Source organism: Brachyhypopomus gauderio, chromosome 3 (genome assembly GCF_052324685.1).
Source record: "Brachyhypopomus gauderio isolate BG-103 chromosome 3, BGAUD_0.2, whole genome shotgun sequence".
NCBI lineage: Eukaryota > Metazoa > Chordata > Actinopteri > Gymnotiformes > Hypopomidae > Brachyhypopomus > Brachyhypopomus gauderio.
In genome coordinates this window covers 12,965,623-12,991,903 of record NC_135213.1, presented here as the reverse complement: position 1 = coordinate 12,991,903, position 26,281 = coordinate 12,965,623, and the positions used below count along the sequence as shown (strand labels likewise).

The following is a 26,281-nucleotide window of genomic DNA, read 5'->3' as shown; positions in this document are numbered from 1 at the left end:
CATGTAAAAAATCAAGAATAGCTGATTAATAGGATATTGAACTAATTTTCACCATATAATCCAGAGTATTTTTTTCCTTAAAAAAATGTAATAATGCGGTAATGCACGCGTTCTGTGTCTGAAGATGAAGCTCATAATATTTTAGAGAGTGATTTCTCTCTTCTTACAGTAGAACATAATATTTGTAAAGAACCGTCTGAGTAATTAATAGCATTAAAAGTTTTTGCGGTTGGGTGAGGTTTGTCATCACTGAAGCAGCGGGTTTGTAAGCATGCAGGGATACTAGACATACTTCCTTCTAGTTTTATTCATAATCACATATTAATATTGGATTAATATTGGGAGTATATTTGGTCATTTTCTAAAGCGTAGCTACAGTTACACTGTAATGCTGCTAATGCACTAATCCACATAAATGATTTATCTGATGCTGGTTTTCTGCCATTGGTCTTTGGGGAGAAATTCTGAGTTGTTATATACTGTATAGATACAGTTCTGTTGGCCACTTAAAATGACAGAGTGGGGTCAGCAAATGCTGAAGCACACAGAGCGAAGAGGTCGCCAACTTTCTGCAGAGTCAATCACTACAGACATGCAAACTTCATGTGGTCTTCAGATTAGCTCAAGAACAGTGTACAGAGAGCTTCATGGAATGGATTTCCATGGTTAAACAGCTGCATCCAAGCCATACATCACCAAGTGCAAAGCATCAGATGCAGTGGTGTAAAGCACACTGCCACTGGACTCTATATCAGTGGAGGTGCGTTCTCTGGAGTGACAAATCACAATTCTCCATCTGGCAATCTGATGGACTAGTCTGGGTTTGGCGGTTGCCAGGAGAACGGTACTTGTCTGACTGCACTGTGCCAAGTGTAAAGTTTGGTGGAGGGGAGATTATGGTGTAGGGTTGTTGGCCCTTTAGTTCCAGTGAAAGGAACTCTGAATACTTCAGCATACCAAGACATTTTGGACAATTCCATGTTCCCAACTTTGTGGGAACAGTTTAGAGCTGGCCCCTTCCTCTTCCAACATGACTGTGCACCAGTGCACAAAGCAAGGTCCGTAAAGACATGCATATATCTTACATCTATATATCTTAGCACAGTTAAGCAGAAATTATTTGTCCATGTATATTCTTGTATAGCCCTTGTATTCTTGTTCAATCAACCCATGAAGAAGGCTGCCACTGTGGCTTATCAAGCTGTTTCTCTCTCACACAGACATTCACACACACACACACACACACACACACACACACACACACACACACACACACACACACACACACACACACACACACACACATATGCACAACATTGCTGGGCATTTGTTTATGTCTCCAGGAACAGCCCACACACATCATGCACAAACACACAAACAGCATGAACTAGCATTTGTGATTCGCTTAAGTATGTAACACCTCCCCCATTCTGCTTAGATAAATTGACCAAAAACAGTTGATTACCGTGGTTTTAGTTTCAGTCGACTCAATGAAACTGTTTCAGTCAACTCACAGCTGGAAAATAAGTCCTGTGTATTTTTCAGAAATAAGTATATTCGATTTTCAATTTTAAAGTTTTATATTTACCATAATGTGAACAAAAATGTTTAGTCTTGACTGAGTAATATAGTTTTAACATTATTGTATTTCAAATTGTAAAACTGGCCATCAGTTAGCTCCCAATGTTAACATCTGGCTTAGACAGTAAACAGTAAAATTACTGTCTTCATAAATGTAATCATTATTCAGCAAATCTATTTAAATGGCAACAACACAACAATGTTAATCAAGTTAACCTAGCTGGGCAAAACTTGAAGAGGAGAAACAAAAGAAGGACAGGTAAAAGTGATAATTGATAATATACTGGTTCTTGGGACTGGGGAGGTGTCTGGGGAGTGTGATTGGTGGATGTGTGTGTTGTTCTGGCTGGGTACTGACCGGCCTGTCACAGTATATGTTTCAGTATTTCTCGATGGCATAAGCTGCCACACGGGGCTTCATAATACCATGATCAGTGACATGGAACTAATTTAAAATGAAACTGTAGCTGCCCCGGCTTTGCTGTTTTGGCCTTCATGGTGGCCTTTTCGAGAGCCACTGACAGAGTTTGTTAGTCTTTGTGTGCTTCTTTCTTTAACTCTTTGTCTGCTGTTAGGTTGCATTTGTTGGACTTTTAGAGTGTATTCCATGTGAAGGAAAAAAGGCATTTCTGATCAATACATGAGGCTCAGTCCCCAGTCCTCAGACATGACTCTGTGGTCCATAAAGCTGCTCAGTTGTTGACATGTTACAAGGCTCTCTGTTAATTACTGTTCTACACAGTCTATGTATCTCATTATACAGGACAGATGAAACCAGTGTCATGTATTCTACTAGTTTAGCATCACATGCACTTCTAAACAAAGCTGAGCTCAAGTTGTCCGAATCCACATCAGATGTATGAGAAATGTTCCATAAATATCCTAAACCCAGTTCTGGTCTAAACGTCTCTACTTATAGATGTTCTTAAATGTAAATGTAAATGTACTTATAGGTGTTCTTAATTGAATATGACTGTTCATAAACTACTATGACAAGCAAATTATTTGTACCATTATATTAACCTTTGGGTGAGCAGCACTGTAATGTTGGAGAATAAAATACAATATAAAACTGATGTGTATTATCCCACACAGATTAACCCTAGTGCTAGGTTGAACATCATATTAAATAATAGTTTAATAATTTTATTTATTATTATTTTTTAACTAAATAATCATTGTCAATTGTATTGATTGTGTGATTGTGGTCTGGAACCCTGTATACATGGCAAGTTATCCTGAACTTTTTGGCCTTTTTCTGTTAGTTACATGAAACACCCATTGCCATGTTAGTCAATAGCTAGGCATTAAGCACACGGTGTGGGCAGGTTTGCGTGGTGAGGCTGGATGGTGAAGCCGGGTGGTGGTGGTGTTGGAGGGGTGGGTGGGGAACTCCAGCAATTAGTGACTGTGTTATGTCTGATGTCTTCGGACAGCCCTCCGTTTGCTCTTATCTGCCTCTTAACCTTTCCTCCTCTCCCAGTGTTTGTCAGTGGTCTCTATCTTCCCACCACCGACAAGAACCCCTCCCTCCTCTTCCCATGTAAGACCTTCCTCTGTTGTCTCTCTTTTTCTTCCTTTCTGTTTTCATTTTTCCCCCCAAGGCGATGCACTCTCCGAGGATGAAGGGTGCTGCCTCTCCCTGACGTTCCTTCTTTCTTCCTCTCTCCTGATCGCCTTTCCTTTAATATTCGTTACACTTCCCCCTCAGAGCAGGCAATGTAGAGGGAGACAGAAGGCACTGAGAGAGAGGGGTCGTTGCTAGCCTTCAGTGTACCTGAGAAAATCGGGAGGGGGGGGGGGGGGGGGGCTGAGCGAGACCGCGAGCGAGCACCAGAGAGACGGACTGGGGAGTTGACCAAATACGGAAAGTCAAGGCTAGCTTGATTAGAGGGGAAAGGGTGACCAGCACTATTGGAAACTGAATGTTGAACAGCTTTAACTACCAGTGTCTATAATGAAACAAATCAGAAACAAAAATACATGAAGTGATAACAAAAGGTGATGTGAATATAAAGTGTGTGTGTGTGTGTGTGTGTGTGTGTGTGTGTGTGTGTGTGTGTGTGTGTGTGTACGCATATGTGAGAGAGAAAGAGAGAGAGAGAGAGAGAGAGAGAGAGAGAGAGAGAGAGAGAGAGAAGAGAGAAGTGGGGGGGGTTGGTTCTTGGAAGGCTGGTGCAGGCATGACAGACGCTGTGTGAGCTTTAAGCCAGCCAATCAGAGCTTGTGGTTTACCTAAGCTGCTGCAGTGGGGGAGTGAGTGAGGATTCTCCCTCACGCGCGAACACACACTCCCAGAGAAGCGCACACACACATTGTGTGGAATGGAAAGATTCTCACTGAGGGACTAGAGAAGTGGGGTAAAATGGTGCGAAATGCACAGAAAGTGCAGTTACAGACATCCAACGAGAGAGGGAATGCTTTTCTGGAACCATCTCCTGAGGTATGGTACAAGCTATTCCTCTGCTACCGCTACTTGGTTTCCAGAATACCTCTGGGATTTTGAGAGAATATTTTTTTATTTCAGTAAGTGTGTATGTGTAATGAACAGTGATAGAGGGTCTAATGAAAGAAACATCTGTGTAAATGTGTAATGAAGATGTACATAATTTGCTTTAAATTGATGTTCGGAGACTTCAAAAGAAAGGTAGACAACAATGGAGCAAAACTGAAAAGAGAATTAAGTAGCTGAGGTGAGTTTAGGGGACTGAGCAGAAGTGATGGAGGTAGAGAGAAAGAGAGAAAGAGAGCAAATTATATGTTATCTATGCATCGTGCATGTTGTCACACTTGCTGTGTTTCTCGTGCTCTCTGCTACCTGAACTAAATCGTATGTGGAGTTTCTGTTCTCCATTCTATGGTGTGTGTGTGTGTGTGTGTGTGTGTGTGTGTGTGTGTGTGTGTGTGTGTGTGTGTGTGTGATAGAAAGAGAGAGAGAAGGGAAAAACAAGCATGTGTCTGTTCTACTAACCAGCTCGGAGGCATGGCTGAGAGTGGGTCAGCAGCTTAACAGGCTTATCGTCTTATGCATTCAGCCAGAGTATTCACTTAGCGATGGTGAACCATGCTGCTGCACAAAGCAGGAGGGGACAGTAGAGATGCATACTCATGATGATTTAGTGATTAGACTGCTGTCATGTAGGGTGTGTGTGTGTGTGTGTGTGTGTGTGTGTGTGTGTGTGTGTGTTTGGACATTTTTATATGTCTCTGTATGTATATGTATATGTATTTGTGTAGTAGTGAATTACTGGTTTTATTTCCTACCATTTCAAGGATATCTATGTAACTCCTTCACTACTCCCCCTGCCTAACACACATGCACACACACACACTCACACACAGACAAACGTGCACAGAAACATGCACACACACACATCGCACAGAGAGAGTGCTGTTTACTGTCTAACGGCATGAAAGGATAGCTGTGATTGCATAAAAAAAAAAACTGGGGGCTAATTGCAAGATCTTTGTAACTAAAACAGTGAGTGGTCAGTGAGTGGAGAGTGAATTCACAGTCAGATATTCTGGCTCTCTTGTTCCAGAATAATTTGGCTGAGACCAAACTCCAGACGAGCATTCAGTGATGCATTAGCTGGCTTTAAGGGGATTCTGTGGGGATAGGAGTCGTCCGTGCACCAGCAGTCAGCGTCCTGCCTCACACAGCACCCTGAGGCACCCAATACACTATTGGCCTAGTTAAACAACAATAAAGCAATTCAAACTGCAAAAAAGTACAAATGTAACACATTTCAAACAATATGTAAATAATTTGTTTTTCTCAGTTGTCCTTGGGCATCTGATAGGTCAGATAAAATGATTTCAAACATGAATGTTTAAGAATTTAAAGAATTTAAGAATTTAAAATTAATATGACCAACGGTCTCAACCCTGCCTTCTAAATGTTCGGTTTATGTAATATCATTAGGTTACAGTTAATCAACATCGTGTATGTGTATTGTGTTTACCAATTCATTGGACTGAATCTCTACCAGCAATCCCACATCCGACATGCAGGGCAACATGGATGTTTCACATGAATAAATATATGGGTACTGTACCATAAAAAAAATACAGCTGGCTAAAAAAATTACATGAGTTTTAAAATGGTTTATGAATAATACAGGGTTATTTTACACACACACACATACTCATTATATACACACACACACACACATTCAACAGCTCTGTTGAAAGCTTTTGCTGCTTTGATTTTTATTCTTTAGTTCATGTCAGTGCTTAAGTCAATGCCTGCTTCAATTCAAAAGCCCCTAAACGAAAAAACAAAATTTCTTCAAACAAAGTGATTCACGACTGAAAAGGGGTTAGCTAATGTGTTACTGTGCTTTATTTGAAGGGATTTTGGCAAGACTGTTTCTGTGTAGGTGTGTCAAGTTAAACTGACAGCGTGCTATGTGTACGTCTTTAAACTCTAACCTCATAAATGGCTAAAATACCATCATGACATGGAGTGGAAGCTGAAAGCATTACGCGAGGTTCCTCTGCAGTGCCTGGAGAGATCTTAACCTTTAGCCTGCTTGTTAGTCACTGAGTTCAGTCACCTAATGTAGACACCACGCTTGTGAGTCATCACTGCACAGGCAGTAAAACATTGCCCACACTACACAGGTGTAGCCAGCCACTGTCCACACTCTGATGCTGATTAAGTATCTCTAACCCATTCTAATTACACAAACTACAGTTGTGAAAACAGACCGACCCAGTAAAAAAAAAGTATTTAACATGATGGCACCAACCAGACATTTCAGCAGATGCTGGAAATGCCCATTTAAGAGGGTAAAGACCCGAGTTTAGGCTTTCTCATGGTGGCTACACCTGCTGCATTGCACGTTACGCTTGTAGACATTATAATCCCCACGTTCATGCTTCTGCTGGGGTTTAATTGAAAACAGAAGACGTTCAGGGTGGTGTAGATGAATGGTGAGCTGCACTGACTCCATTTACAGTTGACTGCTTGCACGCTTCCCTCTTCCCTCTCATACTGGTGACGGTCTAAACTGTTCTAAAGTCACAACAACAACCTGTGTTAGCAACTTCAAACTTAGCTAAATGCCCTGCATTCAGACTAAGGAGTTTTCAGTGGAAGTTTTCTTTGCAGTCATGGCACGATGTGTTAATAGACTTGTCAACTGATAACATAAAGAGAATACTACACCAACATATGTTCAGAAACTTCACCACACCATGGATAAGTCGGGAAATTCTTGCTTAAAAGTGTTTAAAAGCCTGTGGAATCCTGGCATAAAGGCTTTGGGGATGGAGATGAAGATGAACTCGTACCAGAGTGATGGTAAAAAAGAAACGGGGATAAAAAAAGACGCGCTCCTCATCCAAGAGCACGCCACCTCTTCTGTGAAATATGACGGCAAGGGCACGAGCGGCTGCCAGTGGAACCGCCACACTTCTCCGTAGTGATGATGTTGCTGCCAACGGCAACAGGATGATTTTTTTTCTGAAGTGTGCAGAACTGTGTTAACTGCTCAGATCCAACAAAATGCCTTTGCTCGAATGTGCTGGGAACTTTGATCCTAATTAGAGGCTCAAATCCCAGCTATGCTAACATGAGTGACGTCTTAGTCTAATCCGGAATCAAGGTCTGTATAAGTCTTCTACCAGCTAATGGAGTTGCACATTACTACAACTGAGTTTTTTATCCTCTCAATCTTCCTGATAATCTTCTTCAGTAGATGAAGATGAACTCTTTAGAAATCTAAGATGTTTCTTTATAAGAAATTTTTTTACAGCCATCCCTACTAAGCCTCTCCACCAGAAGCTTTCGTCTGAAATCAACTATGGTTTTGTCACGCACAGTTGTTTTAGAACCTGGTTCAGGAGTCAGATGAGCCTGAGTCTGTCGGATACGTGTGTGAGCAGCTGTTCTAACCGCATGGCTGAGGCCGAATGTGCTGGATACGTGTGTGAGCAGCCGATGGGCGTGGTTTGTTCCTTCTAACTATACGGGTCCTGTAGAGTGTGCTCTATCCACACTTTTGTTAACCTAAAAGAACGAATATTACCATATTAAATAATAAGTTATTGCATGAGACTTGCAGAAATGGACCACTGCCTATAGTAGATGTATTGGATGCTTGTTTACTCTTTTGAGTATGCCCTTATGTAGAAAAAAATGACTTGACATTATAATGCATTCGCAGGTGAAACAATATAGTGATTTTGGACACTACCATATGAAACATGTGGCAACCTAGGAACAATTGCATGGATTAATGAACATAGCTACGTTTTGACAAATGGACACGTCTTTAGTCAGCTAACAACTTACATCAAATGATGAAGGCTTTATTTCTAAACTCATGATGTATATATACTTCTCACATATGATAAATCAGCGCTCAACACCTCACAGCACCCAGCATACTGTATCGAGCTTTAGCAATTCTCACAATCAATTACAAATAAAGACCACATCCCATAACATGATTTAAGAGCATTTAAATGCACTTCAGGCCATGCCCTCAAAAGTAAAGGGTTTGTAATAACTCCGACTGCAGACGGTCTTTAGGTGTTATTGTCCAGTTTCTGTGGGGTTGAGCGCCTGATGAAGCTCTGTTAGCATATGTGGGTTGGTAAGGGCAGTGGCGTGATGGATTGAATGTCTCGCAGTTTATTTATATGTCTACAGCATGGCCGTCCTGCATGGGGAGCTCTTTACGGAAAGCCATCACCTGAGGGGAGCAGGGAATACTCCCTACTGAAAAATGAGATGCGGGGTTTCCATTTGCGATGAAACTCTGTCCCCTCCAGCTTCCCTAGGGTCCTGCCCGCCTCTCCGTGACTCAGAAAAGAAAAAGAAAATCTCCTGAACTGAAGATTTTTGAGTCCAAAGAGTATTTGCTACTCTGCTGAAAGTTTCCATACATACAGATGCTTTTTTTTCTTCCTGTCAATTGACTATATGTATATGTCTATATGTATATGCTAAATTGCATTTACTGCATGTACATTTTGAATATAAAACAAATATATATATATATGTGACGGGCAGGGTGAGCAAAAATAAATGGAAGCGATCACGCCAAGTCTCAGGGAAAAAGGATGGTTTAATATGAAAAGTGCGCAAACCAAAACCCGTGAACTGATCCGAATTAAGGATATAATAACCAGCAGTCAACTGGTACAAAGACAAGACATATATAGACGAACAAACGACCCTCAGGTGAGACGGATCGCGGGCTCCGCCCACCTGAGGGACGAACACAATGCCACACCCACAGGACAAGCTGCTGCTGTAGACGGGGACGACCAGTAAGGGGCCGCCGTACCGTGACAGATCCCCCCTCCAAGCCGCACTCCCCTCCACTGGCTGTGCGGCACACAGCGGCAGCACACGAAACAAAGGGGCAGGCAGGCAGGGACAAGGGACACACCCCATGTAGTCCCGGAGCTGAAACACAAAACACAAACACAGGTTAGCTCGCCTACCTGGGCGGGACCCTGGACCGACTGGGCCGTCAACAAGACAAAACCACGCCCCGGTCGGTCACAGGGCCCTCACGCCCTAACCAGCCTTAAGCCGCATAGCCCCACAGGTGTGAGGACGGCAGGCCACGGCTCCGTGTCCGTCCGTGGTGTATGTGTGCAGGTTACCTCCCTGGGGCGTGGCTAAGTCACCTCCTGGACCTACCTCCTCCCGGAGCTGGCCCCTGCCTTCTGCTAGGGGCCACCCCAGCCTCCTGGGGAGTCAGCCCCAGCCGGGGCCTGACTTTACGAGGTGGACTCCTCCACCAAACCCAGGAGCGCCAGAGACCGAGGCCCAGAGCGCCCTTATCGCGGGCTGGGGAACAGCCCCCAAGGGCCTCCTGGTCACCCCGTGCAGGAGGGAGAATCTCCATCTTCAGCAGGAGCTCTTCGGACCAGAGCCCTATCGTCCCCAAACATCCGGGGGCCCCAGCCCTCTAGAGAGGGGCTCTTTCCGACCGGGCTCCGGTCACCCCACAACATAAGGGGGCTCCTGCCAGATGGAGACCCCCACAAGGTCCAGGAATGCCACGATCCACCGCCAGGGAGAAGCACCTGCACATAAAACACAAAATGCACACACACCCACACACACCAACACAAAACACAGACGCGCACTGCCCTGATCCCCCTTACAATGGGGGAGGGGTCTCCGTCTTAGCAGGGGAGTTCCACCTGCTCAGGAGAACCCCCCACGTTCCTGGTCAGGGCCTCCCTTAGGAGCGACGCCCTCCGTGCCACTCCCCGTGGCACGGGACCATCACTGGTCCACCCCCACACACACACTCAAGGGGGAGGAGCATGTGTGGAATTACACACAACAAATCACGCAACACGCTAGGACAAAACGAACACGAAAAGACAAAATACAAAAGACAAATGGACAGGACCAACACACGCGCGCTCTGTAAACGGTGACGCAACCACTCCGGCTCGCAGTCGCTCCCCAATTCCAACACGGAACACATGGGGAGCGAGGCGACAAAAGCGAGTGATACTCGCGTCACGGTCCACAGGAACGCGCCTCCTCAGCTCGCATTCGCTCACAACATACAACACAACACAGAGAGCGAGGCGACAATGCCGAGAGGCTCTCGCGTCTCACACGCACAACATTCAAACGTGTGCGTGCAGCACGCTTCGGTCCCGCTGTCCACACACACATTATGACAAAAAAAACGAAACGCACATCCATAAAAGAGGAGCTTTACGGGGGTAACGGACTCCAGTCCTCGCCGTGTTACAAACAATACACTAGACAAACGAACATTTAAACACGGCTGGATGAGTGGTGACCGACCCAGCTCACTCTCATACGAAACATACAACACCACGCAGACAAACACTTACCACGAGACATGACCACGAACGAAGGAGAAAGCAAAGGAGACTGGCGGCTTCCGAAAGTGGCTGGTTATTCTGTGACGGGCAGGGTGAGCGAAAATAAATGGAAGCGATCACGCCAAGTCTCAGGGAAAAAGGATGGTTTAATATGAAAAGTGCGCAAACCAAAACCCGTGAACTGATCCGAATTAAGGATATAATAACCAGCAGTCAACTGGTACAAAGACAAGACATATATAGACGAACAAACGACCCTCAGGTGAGACGGATCGCGGGCTCCGCCCACCTGAGGGACGAACACAACGCCACACCCACAGGACAAGCTGCTGCTGTAGACGGGGGCGACCAGTAGGGGGCCGCCGTACCGTGACAATATATATATATATATATATATATATATATATATATATATATATATATATATATATATATATATATATAACACTACCAGTCAAATGTTTGAACTCACCTACTCTTTTTTGAAGATGCCAAACCAATAAAATAACATGTAATTATGCTCTAATAAACACATATGAACTAGCTTAGATATTAGATTCTTTGAACTAACTATCCTATATATTGATGACAGCTTTGCATGCTCTTTGTGTTCTGTTTCATGAATCAGCACCTATGAAGCCTTTCTATCAGTCCTGAAGACATTCAGGGCACTTGTAGAGTGAGGGACTAAATGTCTGAAATACTAAAGTTCTGTTCGCTGAGGGTGAATTTAAGATTGTCTGTGTATGTGTATTCACATTAGTAATGAATTCAAATTAGAATAACACCTTTCCAAAATTATATTTGTCTTATGAAAATTTTAAAGTGTAATCCATTTGACTAAAATGCCTTTTTTTTGTTTTAAGAACATGCATTTTGTCAGGTGTGTCCACAATTTTGATTGTGTGTGTATCAACAGTATTTCTACAATTTATATATTTAACAAAAACTATATATAAACTACCAGTTAAAAGCTTGGACACAGTTGGACTGAATGTTCTTCATAATCTTAAAGGCATTTTTAGCTTATGGTTGCTTCTAAGACAAATATAACAAACAATGTTATATGAAATGGCATATGGCATATAAATGTATACAATGTATACAACATATAATTAAAAGAAGAAGAAGAAGAAGAACTTTTTAATTCATTTTAATTGATTCCTTAAAAAAAACCAAACAAAATGGCAAAATGGTAACTTTAACATTGTAGCTTTTCCATCACGTTTTATTCAAATTAAAATAACAGACAATGAAACTTGCAGATCTTTGAAATTCATACACCCTAACAGAAGCCAAAGAAATGGGCTTAAGAATAGATACAATTTAATCACACCCCTAAAGCTGGTTGTCAGTCAGCGGTGTGTGTTAAAGATGTGGCAAAGCAACAGGTTGCTATGCCTATGAGCAGGGTGTTAATTGGTCCTTACAATAATGAGTGATGGAGTGGAGACGCAATAGACACGCAGGCTGAAAAGGCAGAAAACATGCAGAGAGTGAGAATGAAGGCACAACGGGGGAAAGAGGCAGATATATTATCACACAATGTAAGAGGAAAAGAATGAAGTGCGTAATGACAAAGGAGAGGAAGTATTAAATAGAGCAACAGCTACCGGGTAAGGAAGAAGTGGTGTGTGTATGTGTGTGTGTTTCTGTGTGTGTGTGTGTGTGAGAGAGAGAGAGAGAGAGAGAGAGAGAGTGCGTGCAGTCTCTCTTTATTGATTCTCTACTCCAAGATAGGATGAGAAAAGTACCATGGGGCGATCTGTCCACATATTACCTGCTTAGCAATTCCTCTTGACACACATATGCACTAAACACACATGAACACACACACACTTCCATACTCTGAATCACCATGCGTTCATCTATCCTAACATCACATACATGCATGTAAACAGAAAAAAGCACTTAATCCTCCATCTTTCTCAACTCCTGTGATCAGATAACTCCGTGTCCTTCCACATGACAACATAAGACAATATTCAGCATCCGGCTAGTACACTCACATTACCTTCCCCCCACCTACAAACACTCACTCTCACTCACAAACACGTAACACTCACACTTTATTATATCCAGCCACTTGTAGGCAGTTCGGAGTGCAATGATGAAAGCTGACACCCTCTAGTCCTCTTGTACCACAGACAGAGAGTGGATTCCTACTCTTTTAGTTGGCTGGCTTTATCACACAAGCTATTGCCAGTATAAGGATATGGAGGGGCATGTGTGTGTGATGGAGTATGTTCATAAGCTGAACATTGCTGAATCACCGTGGTTCTCCCTTCAGTTGACCTCACCTCATGCACACAAAAACACACCTGTGTCCCCCAGAACATGCACAGAGCACAGACCAAGCTGTCATGACACACATACGGTTACACATATATGTACACACACAATATTTGCTTCACTGTGCTAAAGACAACTGCTACTCTGCAAAAACATGAATCATACTGAAATATCATTTGCAAATACCATTCTTAATCATACACTTAGCACAAGAACATCTGTCCCCGATGCCTTTACATAATGTACTAATACATATGGTAAAGTAACACTTCTAAGATGAATGCCAGAGTTTGAGTTAGTTAGAGATGGCATACTGAAGACCGATTTGGTCATGCACATTATCACTGATGACTTCTTCTGCCAGCTCTCATACCTCACAATCTGCTGCAATGCAGCACAGAGTGAGAGAGAGAGAGAGAGAGAGAGAGAGATGAAGAGAGTTTTAAAGGTAAATAGATTTTGTTGGTGAATAAGTGGATCTGGGAAGAGTGCAGCAGATGGATGCTGTCCCAAAGGTAGGGTCCTTCTGTGATAAGGAAGGCAAGAGAATCTGTTTCCTCCCATTCTTCTTTCTCTTTCTTTCCACTCCTCCCTCCTTCCATTCTTCCCCACACTCCTTTTACTTCTTAATGTCTCCCTCTATCCACCTCCACATCGGATGCATTGCAGATTGAACACTGGCACAGTTCACACTGCTCAGCTGACGAAGAAGAAGAACATGCTTTGCATTTAATTCTTTCATTTCTGATTTAAGTTTAACAGCATCTCCACTAGGCGATATCAGTTTTGTTTACGAGAAGACTGCCTCTGACAAAACATCACTTTCTGCATTGCTCCTTTCGCTGACAGAATGACATGCATCACCACAAAAAAGACTAAGGACACATTTGGCTTTTAGACACATTTAAAAACAGAAGTATTAAATAAGAAGAGGCATGGGGAAAATTGAAAGGAGAAGGGAAGATGGCTGGAAAAGAAAGGCGTGATGGCGGAGAGAGCAGACTGGCTGTGCAGAAGTACGAGAGTGGAGTGTTTGTGCCAGAAGAAGGAAGTGTCAGAGCTGACATACAGAGAGACCTAGAGAGGTTCTAGAGAGTGACAGAACAGGAGGCAAGCAGGTTTAAATGAGCAGTCACCTGAAATCACTGGAGTCACTTATTGGGATCTGACTTCAAACTTAATAAAATGCAACTCCTTTGATCTCAGTTTAACCCCTACAGGAGTGTGTTTTAATGCAGAGTTTTTACTCTGCAGAAATGCTTTGTGAAATAGAACACTAAAGGCCTGCATTTCAAGAGCATGGTCAAAGGCCCTGAAGGCAATATTGAAATAAATGGATGTGGAAGACATAGTGGCGAAAAAAAAAGAGGTTGAAGAGGAGTCAGGATGCGAAGGGCTGTGTAAATGGGGTGAGTAGATAGGAACAGAGGTGAGATGGTGGTGAAAGCAGGTGAATAATCATGATTCATCTTCAATAGAGCGTTGACGCATCCACATTTCACCATGAGTACTTTTTATGCTTGTGTCTCTGAAAGCACAGCTGTTGTAAATCCTACCTAATATCTAAAATACAGACCTGAATGGTACACAGTATCTTTACTGGTTCTTTCCAGATTTGCTGTCTCCTCGAACATACGTTCCGCAACAAGAAAATTCAAAGAGAAAGAAACACTCTCTCCAATACGTTCATTGCGCCTTTCAACCTGAGGTAAAAACATTCTGAGGAAAACCTCCTGAAGCACGTTCCTGAGCAGCAACGGAGGTCCTAGCTGTGGAGGATGAGGCAATCAGGACATGACTCGCTCATGGACGCAGACATAATGAATAACCAGCTACATACTCCCTTTTTTATAATGTACGGAGGAGAAGTGCCATTTCCTGCCTGCATCGCCACTGATGCTGACTGGACACAGATGACCAAAATATATTTATTAATATATTTTTTCACTCTTGCTCTTTAACAAGACGTTATCCACTCAAAATTTTGGATGAATGTCCAAAGTTGCATGGATTTGTTTGCTGTGTAGCACTCCCATCCCCTACCCTGTGTGTGTGTGTGTGTGTGTGTGTGTGTGTGTGTGTGTGTGTGTGTGTGTGTGTGTGTGTGTGTGTGTGTGTGTGTGTGTGTGTGTGTGTGTGTGTGTAAGCATGCTCATCCCACCTATTTGTGTATATTTTATGATAGAGCCTGAAAAACTGTTTGGCAGCAAGTGTACATACATTAGCCACAATAAGCAGAATGTAGAGAAACACGAGACTTTTCTCACCTCACTGTGTCAATACTCAGCACCCACAAGCTTCTCACTTCTGTTTCTATTTCTGTTCAGACTACTTTGATAACTGGAAAAGGCAAAAGGGGGAAATGAATTTGTTCTTTCACTGAATTGGTATGTTAGTTTTTCATTACCAGCATTATCTAAAAGAAATATCTTATCTTTCCCAATTAGTTATCTATCTATCTATCTATCTATCTATCTATCTATCTATCTATCTATCTATCTATCTATCTATCTATCTATCTATCTATCTATCTATCTATCTATCTATCTATCTATCTATCTATCTTTGTCTGTCTGTCTGTCTGTCTATTCTGTCCTGTAGTGTGTGTATGACCTTTTCCTTCTTTCTTCTAGTCAGAGAAGCTATCAAACTCTGACTTCTGCCAACACACACAAACACACACACCCTTGACTCCTGCCTCACCCCCACTGATATTGTTCTTTCAATCTGCTGGCCCTAGCATCTAAAATCTAAATCCTGTTGACCACAACAAGAGGGCAAGCGGGATTCCTCTTGCACCTGTCTTCTGCTTGAGATTCAGCAGGCCTGTCAGACAGGAGGCTGGCTGTGGTGGGGATGGAAAAGGGTAGAGGAGATGAGGCGTCTTAATTACAAACAGTAGCATAATCAGACCAACAGGCTGCTGACAAAAGAACACCTCAGAGGCCGCCAGCCTTCCCACCCCACAGTTGGCCGCTGCAGGTCCTACACTCACACTGCCAACACCGAGGTGAACTTTACACCCTAGCCTGGCCGTGCTTGGCCTCTGTGATGGGGGGCCATTACACTTCAGTGTCTGATCCAGAATCTCAATGTTGATGTCATGCTAATTGGCAATACCTGTTTTACTCAATGTCACCTTAATCCTGCCAACCTTATTTGTTATTCCTACAAAAGTAACAAACTGGTGTAAAGGCTGGGCAATTAAATATTTGGGAATCACAAAGGTGTTGGTACAAGTCTCCTGAGTAAAATGTGAATTGTTTTTTTTTTTCCACTTTTGTTAAATTAATGATTTACTCCTATACTTCTTGAGTAGACACCCTTGGCAGTCTGGTTACAGTTCAGTTAGAGCTAGAAAACATGCAGGAAACTTTTATTCCGGCACAACCTGTCTTCACTTCCTTCTCTCTACACTCCCTCTGTCCCGGTTCCAGTCCATGAACTTTCTTGTTACCTTTCTTGGTACTTTCTTCTCTAGACCCATTTCCCCTTGGCCTGTCTGGAGTGGTCTGCTGTAGGAATTAGGCCTGGTGCAGAAACCTTGGCACATATCAGGGACTGCAACTGAATCATGTTGTGCTCTGTATGAAAGGGTTCTTGAGACTCAGGGATCAGTGAAGAATCTGAAAAGCCGATGGCCATAGAATTGTAATCCATGATCTGGAAATCGCTGCCTTCTGTTAGCACTTCTGGAGATACAAAACGTACAAAAGTACAAAACAAGCTGCACTAGTAAATGTGTTTTCTTTTCAAGTCATATGTGGTCTTTCAAGCTGTATCAGGAAATTATATGTTTCAGCTTTAAAAAACCGATAGTTTATTGTTTGTTCATTTGTTTTTAAATGCACTTTCAGTAAACCTTGTTCTGCTGACAAATGATGGTGGCAACAGCAGCACAAGGGAACGTGTGGTCCCTTAATTAATTTTCCGCTTTCACATATATGAATTGTTAGCATCCCTTTTTCTACTTGTATAGCAATGTTCACAAGTTACATGGTTTAATAAAGTTCTTTTCCAATCCTTCACTTGGTTATGCTTCTGAGGACTAGTCATTTCTCAAAGGTGTGACCAGCAAGTCTCATGTCACACCATACACACCATTGGTCTATTGCTTTTTCTATTGTTAAGACATTCCTTTCTGTTACGGTAACTTTGCATTTATCACTGATGACGTTGTTATTCAGATTGTCACAGCACAAATCCCATATTCTCTTACTATACTGTAGTCTTGATTACAGTAAAAGGTGGGTAGTTACAAATGTAATTGCCATATATGTGAGTCATCTTAAGCTTTCAAATATATATTTTATTTAGATAAATTTAAGATACTTGGATGTTTTATGAATATGTGTATGCATAACGTCCATCTTATGAAATGAGGCTGTCTTTTACGATCATCTTAGAACCTCATTTTCCTTTGCTTTACAGAAAACACAAGATGGCCTATGTCTCCTCACAGTCCTGCTAGAACCTTTTTAAACGCGACAGCAACTGTTTGGTGAATCAAACTCCCCTGGACTCCATTATGTAAATTCACCTCCGCAGCCCTGGTGAGATGGACGACTGAAACATGAGCATGCTCACAGCCGTCTGGACCTCTGGCCTGTGCCCTCTCTCTGCGTGGATCTAGCCCCTCTTATTGACCGCTGAAGGAGGAGACGGCAGCTGGCAGGAGTGGGTAGAGGAAATAGAGGCAGTTGAGGAGGACAGAAGATTCCTACATCCACAGGAATATACTTGTGGAATACTGCAATTATTTGGAATATTGTGATACTTTTGGAAATCACTGTAATTTGGAATACCGGGAATATTGTTCTCTCATCATCATGAAGGTGAGCACCACTTCGTGCTTGTGTCCTGTGCTTCTGTGTCTCTGTTTCCTGGAGAGGAGCTATGGGGCAACCCACCATGGACAAGCCAAAGTGATCTCCAGGAACCACAACCTGACCCATAACCACAATCAGACTAAAGATGGGGACACCGAGGTCCACCACAGGCCAAAGCGAGGTTGGATATGGAACCAGTTCTTTGTCCTGGAGGAGCACATGGGCCCAGAGGCACAGTATGTGGGGAAGGTAAGCGTGTCTCTTATTGCTTGTGGTCTGATGGCTTTCTCATGGGTCAAGCAACTAGTATCGATGTTCGATATGTCAAAGCAAAAAACAATTGGACACCAAATAAAGATCAAATATGAATACAAACAAAAAAGACAATACATATTCATCAAGCCTTAAATGATCAGTCACTTCCAGTAAAGAAACAGATTATGGTTAAGTTCATACAATTAGCTTGCCCGTGGGCTATGGTGGAAAAGGTGTCATTATGCATAGATGTTCATACATGATAAGTTTGCAAATCTAGTCACTTCTTTCTCATTCGCTACCCCATATTTCATCACTTTTGTGCAACAGTTGGTCGATAACATCTATGTATCCAATTAGCTTACTGCAGAGGATGTGGTGCTGGGTGCTCAGAAGGGTCCGATGAATTATTGCTTTGAGTCTGAGTTCTGACAGCCATCATCATTCTGGTCGGACACACGTCTGCTCTCCATGTTTGCCTCAGCCCTGGCGGCCTTGTGAAACATGGCTCCCTTGTCTGTGCCAACTGGTAAATAGGGCTGTGAATCCATTAGCATATTGATATACTGAACTGGTTACAATGAATGTTATGTTCTAAATCCTTGGTAAAGTGCTTCTATTTACTGTTTGACCACAGCAGACTTGCTTATTCAGACATCTAGAACAAGTTAATGTAAGTCTGTTACAAGGTGGCTTTATCAGTCTACAGTGATATTAAGCCAAATACATTTTAGAAGAAATTATAAAATGAGCATAATACATGCAAGAAATATAATCTAATATTGTAATCTCAATTCATCAGGTAGCAATAAATATTTTCACTGTGTGCACATATTTGATCAATCATGACAGTTTCCTTTATTGTCTGAAGGAAATCAGAACACAGTCTCTTAACGAGTGGGAACAGTGCGTGAGATGAGAACGGGAACTTTGCCATGCATTAAATGTACTGTCACAGAATAATGAAGCAGATGCACAGGACATCCATAGGGTTTATTTGTTTTTGGCTTATTGAAAAAGATGTCTCCAGTGGCTCACATAACTTCCTTGCGATTACGACAGTTTGGGTGATAAGTCATGATTCCTGCCGTCATCTCACATTTTTGTGACATCTGGAAGTATTCAATCTCAATTGGCTCTCCCTTGCTCAAGAAGAGCGAAAATATTGAGTGACATGTCTGCGCTTCTGTGCCAGGCTGTCTGTTTTGCATCATGCCTGTGCAAAATGTGTGATTTTGCAAAAATTACATTTTAAATATCTGCTGCAAGCATCTTCTTTTGAAGGAAAAGGCTATAATGCTTCTTGCCTGCCCAGATGAAAGAAGAGGTAAGAATGGAGGCCATAGAAAATGATAATTTCAGACATTAACGTCAGTACTTATACCATTTTTGCATCTTATTGGTAAGATGAGGCTGCAGTGCCTATGGTGGTCTTTCTTCTTCAGTACCTCTAACTCCACCAATCAAGCCCTAGTTCAGATATTATACATGACTGACAGTTTTTCACAGCGAGATGCTTATGCAAATTGAAAATGCATTTTAAACTCCCTTACATGGCACCCACAGAACAATACAGAAAGAACAGTGCAGTGTCGCACGTCTTTGCAGTCTGACTTCATCTGGTTTGCTCTTTGAAGTGAAGATCAACTCAGCAGGTCAGCAAAGTTCTTCTTTGTTTTCTCAGCTAGTCACACAGTCAGACCACTAAACATTGATATTTTTAAGTCATGACTTTTTATGAAAGTTATTACCTAACTTATTATTTTATTTTCCGAAGTGTAGAAATATGCACCGGGGTGGCACTGATCATTATTGGAGAGAGTGATGTAACATGTAATGCAAAATGTATGTGGGGAAAGGGTTGGGATGAAACACATTGTATTTCTGCATAAACTTTATTTTCTCAGTGGCAAACACATAGAGCGACAAATTAATGCATTAGGCATTAGCTGGGACACTGCCTTGACTTAATGAATCTGCTTACATTCTGCTTGCTCATGAAATGAAGCATTACCGGTTCTTCAAAATGCTTGAGTAAACTTAAAATCCCAAGGGACGGATGAAAAACATTTTCATACCGTAGCTGGGACATCGCATCTGGAGTGCTACAAGGGCATTAGCAGGACAGTTCTGATTGATTTGCACTCTCGAATAATGGAACCTTATCAGGCGTCTAATAGCATGAAATAATAATTACTTTTCATGGGCCGGAGCTAGCTGCATAGCAGCTGGCTTTACAGGGTCATGATTGGCTGGCTGAAGGCCTGCAATGAGGTGAGACAAGAAGCCGCCCTGGTCTGTAGCTCTTCTTCATCCCCACTAACACACAGTTCCAAAATTGAGGCATGCAAATACAACGTCAACAGAATGCACTAATCCGTGATGAAAGCATGCCATTAAGAATAAACAGAGGCCATTATGAGGGATTAAATAAGTCCCTAATCGTTAGCTCTTCTAGCTTCCTCATGTTTAATTACAAGAGCAGTTATCACAGGGGCCAGCAAAAAATATGGCCATGATGCCAAATGACCCTTAATTAGATAGTGGAAAGACTTGATCTAATTAATCCTTTAGCACCCAGCACCTCCAGTTTGTGTGTGTGTTTGTGTGTGTGTTTGTGTGTGTGTGTGTGTGTCTTTGCTTAATTAAAAGATGCTATTGCATGCATACAGCTCAGGAGGGCTTCCCCTGAGAACTGACTGTCTCTTGGAGATGACACATACAGCCCTACTGCTGTGGACAAAGGCCCTTTTTTCTTTTTTTGTCTGTACTAATTTAGTAAAATTACATAACAACCAAATGTATGACAATTGAAGACATTAAAGTAGTTTTTTTTTTATAAAACCCAAATATTTCATTCTTGTGTCAGATCATATGGACTATGATATAATTGTTGCAAACAGAAGTAAGGATTATCACTGGACTGAAAGTGATCCACACTTACATCTAATACAGATTCATCATCCTGCTACAGGCACAGCGTAAGATGACTTTGTTGTATTGTGTAAGAAGAATAAGTATTTTAAGTACAAGTGGGATCCTGCTTTAAAGTGAATTGTCCAAGTCATGCAGATGGCAAACACACATGTGGCATCTGAGAGAAGGTGCATGTGGCCTTACTCCAAATGTTAAAAGCCTTGTAATCCAAACACTGCAGGGGTTCTGCTGAAGGAGGCCATATAACACGAACAAATGGAATCTGCTAACCCTCAGACAATCTTGGCTGAATGCATATGAAAAACCATCGAGACAGCCAGGACAAGCTGTTATCCATCCTTTAGTCATATTAGCAACTTGGTGAGGAAAATGCTTATTATAATACACAATGGCATATTATAAATGGTATAATACCTGTGGCAATCATCTTGAATCACAACATACAGTACCTATCTCTGCAAAATAAAAGAACAAATAAAATACAACAGGAGAGTCGGGACTGAATCAAAGTATAAATAAAAAGATGTATTGGTTGTACATGTCTGTCCATATGTATACTTAATTGTATTTTTGGAATAATTAAGTGTAAACGATTGTGTTGAGTTGTGTACAATGTCACTTCAGTACATTTAGTAAGCAGCACTCTGTGGCAGGGGATCTAGTGCCCTCACCACTCCAGGTAACCATGGTTACTTTTGCATGCAGTATAAACGGTATATGTGTTAGTAGCCTATGCCTAAATTTATTTCAGCTCCAGCTGTTCACTTTCTGAATCACTATTATAGCAGGTAAGGCTATGAAATAAAAAAAAAAACATACCAAAAAAGATCCCCACTATTACAAGTGAATGATCACCATCATTACATCATTACAATTGACGGACAGGAAAGAACAATAAAAATCTGAATGTGATTCATTCACACAGCTGTCCACTTGTGTGCTTTCTAGCATTAAAATGTACATAGATAGCTTAGCTTACAAGACTATATTAGCATTTTAATAGTTCAGGACCCCTCATAAGTGGACCCCCCTAATTACTGAGTACAATCCACTGGTACAGGTGTATAAAGTCAAGCATCTAGCCAAATAGTCTGTCCAAACATTCTGGGTAGAATGGCTCATCCTGAACAGGCACTCTTTTTTTTGTTGTGAACACAAACCTAGCTTAAATGGAAAAGCAACACATATGGAATTTAGAAATCTGAAAACAACATAAAATGGTCATTCAAACTAAACATACAAATCCAAAAGGCTTGACTAGAAGACTAGACCATAGCCAGGGAATTGGGAAGACTAGACCAATGCCAGGGGACGGAGTGGAAAAATGAAACAACGAGGCAGAAGAAAGTAAAGAACTCCACAATGTGACAGTGGAGTTTCTCCACCAAGCCAATTAACTCTGTATAACTGGATACCTCGAAGGACTTTATTCCAATTATACCTCAGCTATTTCCTCACTATGGTACATTTCACTGTTATTTATCTTAAAATTGACACAATGGTAACTTTAACTAGCTAATGTTTGACCTCCTCTTGGTAGGGAGTATGCAAGCTCATATCACTGGTGACAGTGGAGCTCAAAGAGTTGTTGCCCCCTAGAGGTATAATAAGTCTTTTTGCAGAGTTTTTGCAACTTCTAAAAATGGGCATGATGCCTCTGAAACTGAATAGCTCAGTAACTTTAAAACTGACATGTGCCACATTTAGCACAAAGTAGTTTTGGACATTTCTGCTCTGCCAATGTAAACAAAAAGTGCTTTGATTGTGAAACAGAAGTAGCCAGTGATCAATGGACTGGAACAGGGGAAATATGTTCTTTGGAGTGATGAATCATGTTTCACTGGAAGTTTGATAGACTGGGTTTGCCAGATGTGAGCATAACCCTGCCTAACAGAATGCATGGTGCCAACAGCAAAATCTGAGTAGAGTGACAGTTCACATTTTGATCTAGGCCCCTTACTTCAAGTTAAGAGCAGGGTTGCCAACTCTCACGCATTGAGCGTGAGACACACGCATTTGACTGTCTTCACACGCTCTCACGCCACACTTCCGATTTCTCATGCCGAAAAAAAAATCTAGTTTATTTATCTCTGATCTACATCTATGATTCAATGAGTTACTAGTTCGCTCTGGCGCCAACCACTGGCGATCGATCAATCGCGATATAATACTTAATTTGTGTCCATTTTACACCGCCCCAGTAACAATTTACGTTCGCCCCCCCAATCTTGAAAAGTTGGCAACCCTGTGAGAGATGTTAATACTACACCATATAAGGACATTTTATAGCAGGGGTGCTCATTACGTCGATCGCGATCGACCGGTGGATCGCGAAGGAAGTGTCGGTCGATCACGAAGGAATGTGCGTAGATCGCGTCACATAAAATAGTAGTAGATGAATCGCACATCTGCACTGACGGTTGTATTTGGATTGACATTAACGGTAGCCAATCTGCAATTCACTCAACAAATTACGTCCGCCACCCCCCCCCCCCCCCCCCCCGCTCAACAAATTACGTTCGCCGCCACCCCGGTAGATCTTTCTGACTTGGTCATCTTATAAGTAGCTCGCAAGCTGAAAACTGTGGGCACCCCTGTTTTATAGCATTATATCCTTTTAACTTTGTGTCAACTGTTTCAAGTTCCACCATGATAACTGGTAATAAAGATGATGATACCCAAAACAAACCTGATGACCTGAACACATTTGAAATTAATTGAATCTCCAGACGTTAGCCAGGCCTTTTTATCTTACATAAATGTTTAAGCTCGGAAATGTTCTTTTGACTGGACAAACACAAATTCCCAATGACATATTCCATTATTAAGGTCTTACCAGAAGAGCGGAAATTGTTACAGAATAGGGTATCGAACAGGATCATTTTGGTGTGGTGGTCAGGTGTCCATATACTTTTTGTCATATAGTTTAAGGTTAGCTAGCCAGATAATCCTGCTTTTGAAAGATACTTTTGTTTGTGCTTTTACATTTACATTTTATGGGATTTGGCAGACGTCTTATCCAGAGTGACTTACATTTTTATCTCATTTTTTATACAAGTGAGCAATTGAAGGTTAAGGGCCTTGCTCAGGGACACCTCAGTCATGGCCTCAGGTCTGGAAATCGACCCTCCAGTCACAAGACCAGTTCCCTAACCGCCAGGCCATGACTGCCCTGTCATGGAAGGGATGGCTTTTAAGAGATGGTATCATGTCTGGTAATAGTAGAATATGTGTTTTACACAAGCTTGTTGGCATATGTTAGTTTGGTTAGGATTTGCTCTGGTAGCTATTTTAGCTACCAAGGTAGCATATGTTTTGATTGATTTGTTTGTAGTTTATTTTCAAATGCACAATTTTAACGTCTCTCAACATTCTTTCAACTTTCGTGCTGGAATTACAAGAGGCATTGTTTCTCACTTGTATTTGTAAACGTAATACAAGCGAACTATCCAGTCAGATAGCTGTTTGTTGTTACAATTTCAAGCATATTCAAGTTTATCCAAAATTCATCAGGTACATTTTCCTTCACCTGTTTTGCAGTGGTATTTCTTTACACTGCCACACTGAAAAAACTGCAATGAATGAATCAACTACACTTCCACCACTCTCTATGTTCAGATGCGAAAGTATAATCCAGCCTTTAGGGCCTTTTCTCAGCTTAATCATATTTTCATAAATTTGCTCCTCAACATACTTATACCCATATATTCAAATATTTATTATCAAAATGTTTCACAGCAATATCAGCTCTCATACTAATGAGGTTCTGTTAGACCTAGAGTACTGCATAAATAAATACAATTAGTACAATAAAGTAAGATTTATGAATTATTTTCATATCCCATATGAAAACATACTTTTACTCAAATAAATCAATCATGTTGATGTTTGAAATAGGTTTTGCAAAAGTGCATGCCTTACAAAAGTAGTGAAAAAAATAAAGTAGTATAGAATTCTGTAAAAATGTTCAGTATGGCCAAAACATCTATTCATCTATACTATATCTATACTATATTTGTGACAGGCAGGGTGAGCAAAATAAAATGGAAGCGATCACGTTAAGTGTCAGGGAAGAAGGATGGTTTAATGAAGAAAGTGCACAAACCAAAAACCCGTGACTTAGATCCGAATTAAGGATATAATAACCAGCGGTCAACTGGTGCAAAGACAAGACATATATAGACGAACAAATGACCCTCAGGTGAGACGGATCACGGGCTCCACCCACCCGAGGGACGAAAACAACGCAACACGTGACAGGACAGCTGCCGCTGTAGACGGGGGCGACCAGTAAGGGGCCCGCCGTAACGTGACGATATTATTAAATATTAATTTACTAATAATAAACAGTACATTTTGGCAAAACTGAAAAACAGAAGCTACGCATATTTTTTTATTAATCAATTACACAAATTTTGCACAGAAGCAGCATCTACCTAGCGTTTGCTAGCTAGCAACAGATGTCGTGCATAAATGTGAATGTTTCCTCCTTACGTAGAGGAAAGAGAAGGAAATGCTTGGGGGTTAGGGGTTATAAGAATACATTAGTTTTTCTCAGTCAATTTGGTATTTCTCACATCATGAGTTACATTGGCATCAATCAATCAATCAATCAATCAAAGTTTATTTGTATAGCGCTTTTCACAACACATGTTGTCACAAAGCGCCTTACAGGATTTAAAAGGTTAACAATACTACGGGTCCAGAACCCTAATGAGCAAGCCAAGGGCGACAGTGGCGAGGAAAAACTCCCTAAGATAGTGGGGAATAGGAAGAAACCTCGGGAGAACCAAGACTCAAAAGGGAACCCATCCTCCATTGGGCGGCCCGTTAACACACAGATTACACAAAATACAGACAAATACACAAGTCACACACAAATCACACAATCAGACTAAGTAAAGGTAAAAATGAAAGTTCTGGGTTATGATATTGTCACTGTAAATGTCTGTTGATGAACGCCAGGCTTTCATTCCGTGTCGGAGCAGCGATGCTGGTATTGTAGGCTCCGACTGCAATGTTACTCTCCAGGTGAACCTCGGAGAAAAGATACGAGATGTAGTAAATATGTAACAGATTAATCAAAGGCCAAACTAAACAGATGAGTCTTTAATCGAGTTTTAAACATTGAGACTGTGTCTGAGTCCCGAATAGAGGCAGGAAGATTATTCCACAATTGTGGAGCTTTAAAAGAAAAGGCTCTTCCACCTGCTGTGATCTTTTTGATCCTAGGAACAGTTAATAACCCTGCGTCCTGCGAGCGAAGTGAACGCGCTGGGTTATATTGTTCAATAAGTTCACTAAGATAGTCTGGAGCTAAGCCATGCAGCGTTTTATATGTTAATAAAAGTATTTTATAGTCAATACGGAATCTAATTGGCAGCCAGTGTAATGACGATAGTACGGGACTAATGTGATCAAACTTTTTAGTTTTTGTTAAAACTCGTGCTGCTGCGTTCTGAACCAGCTGGAGTTTGTTTATCGATTTACCAGAACATCCAGCTAGGAGACTGTTGCAATAATCTAAACGAGAGGATATGAATGCATGG

General features: G+C 41.7%; 1 protein-coding gene across 3 annotated transcripts in view; it reads left to right on the top strand.

Annotated features, from left to right (window-relative positions):
• Positions 1–26,281, top strand: part of LOC143510356 (cadherin-18) — a 188,610-nt gene that overhangs the window by 101,173 nt on the left and 61,156 nt on the right. Inside the window, exons 1-2 of one of the 3 annotated variants that reach the window (XM_076999619.1) lie at positions 3,881–4,024; positions 17,143–17,789. In XM_076999619.1, coding sequence (XP_076855734.1) covers positions 17,541–17,789 — 249 coding nt within the window. In that variant the 5' untranslated portion in view covers positions 3,881–4,024; positions 17,143–17,540. Of the gene's footprint in view, positions 1–3,880; positions 4,025–15,046; positions 15,099–17,142; positions 17,790–26,281 lie in introns of those variants that run through there. The other 2 variants (XM_076999621.1, XM_076999620.1) reach the window with 2 other exon arrangements.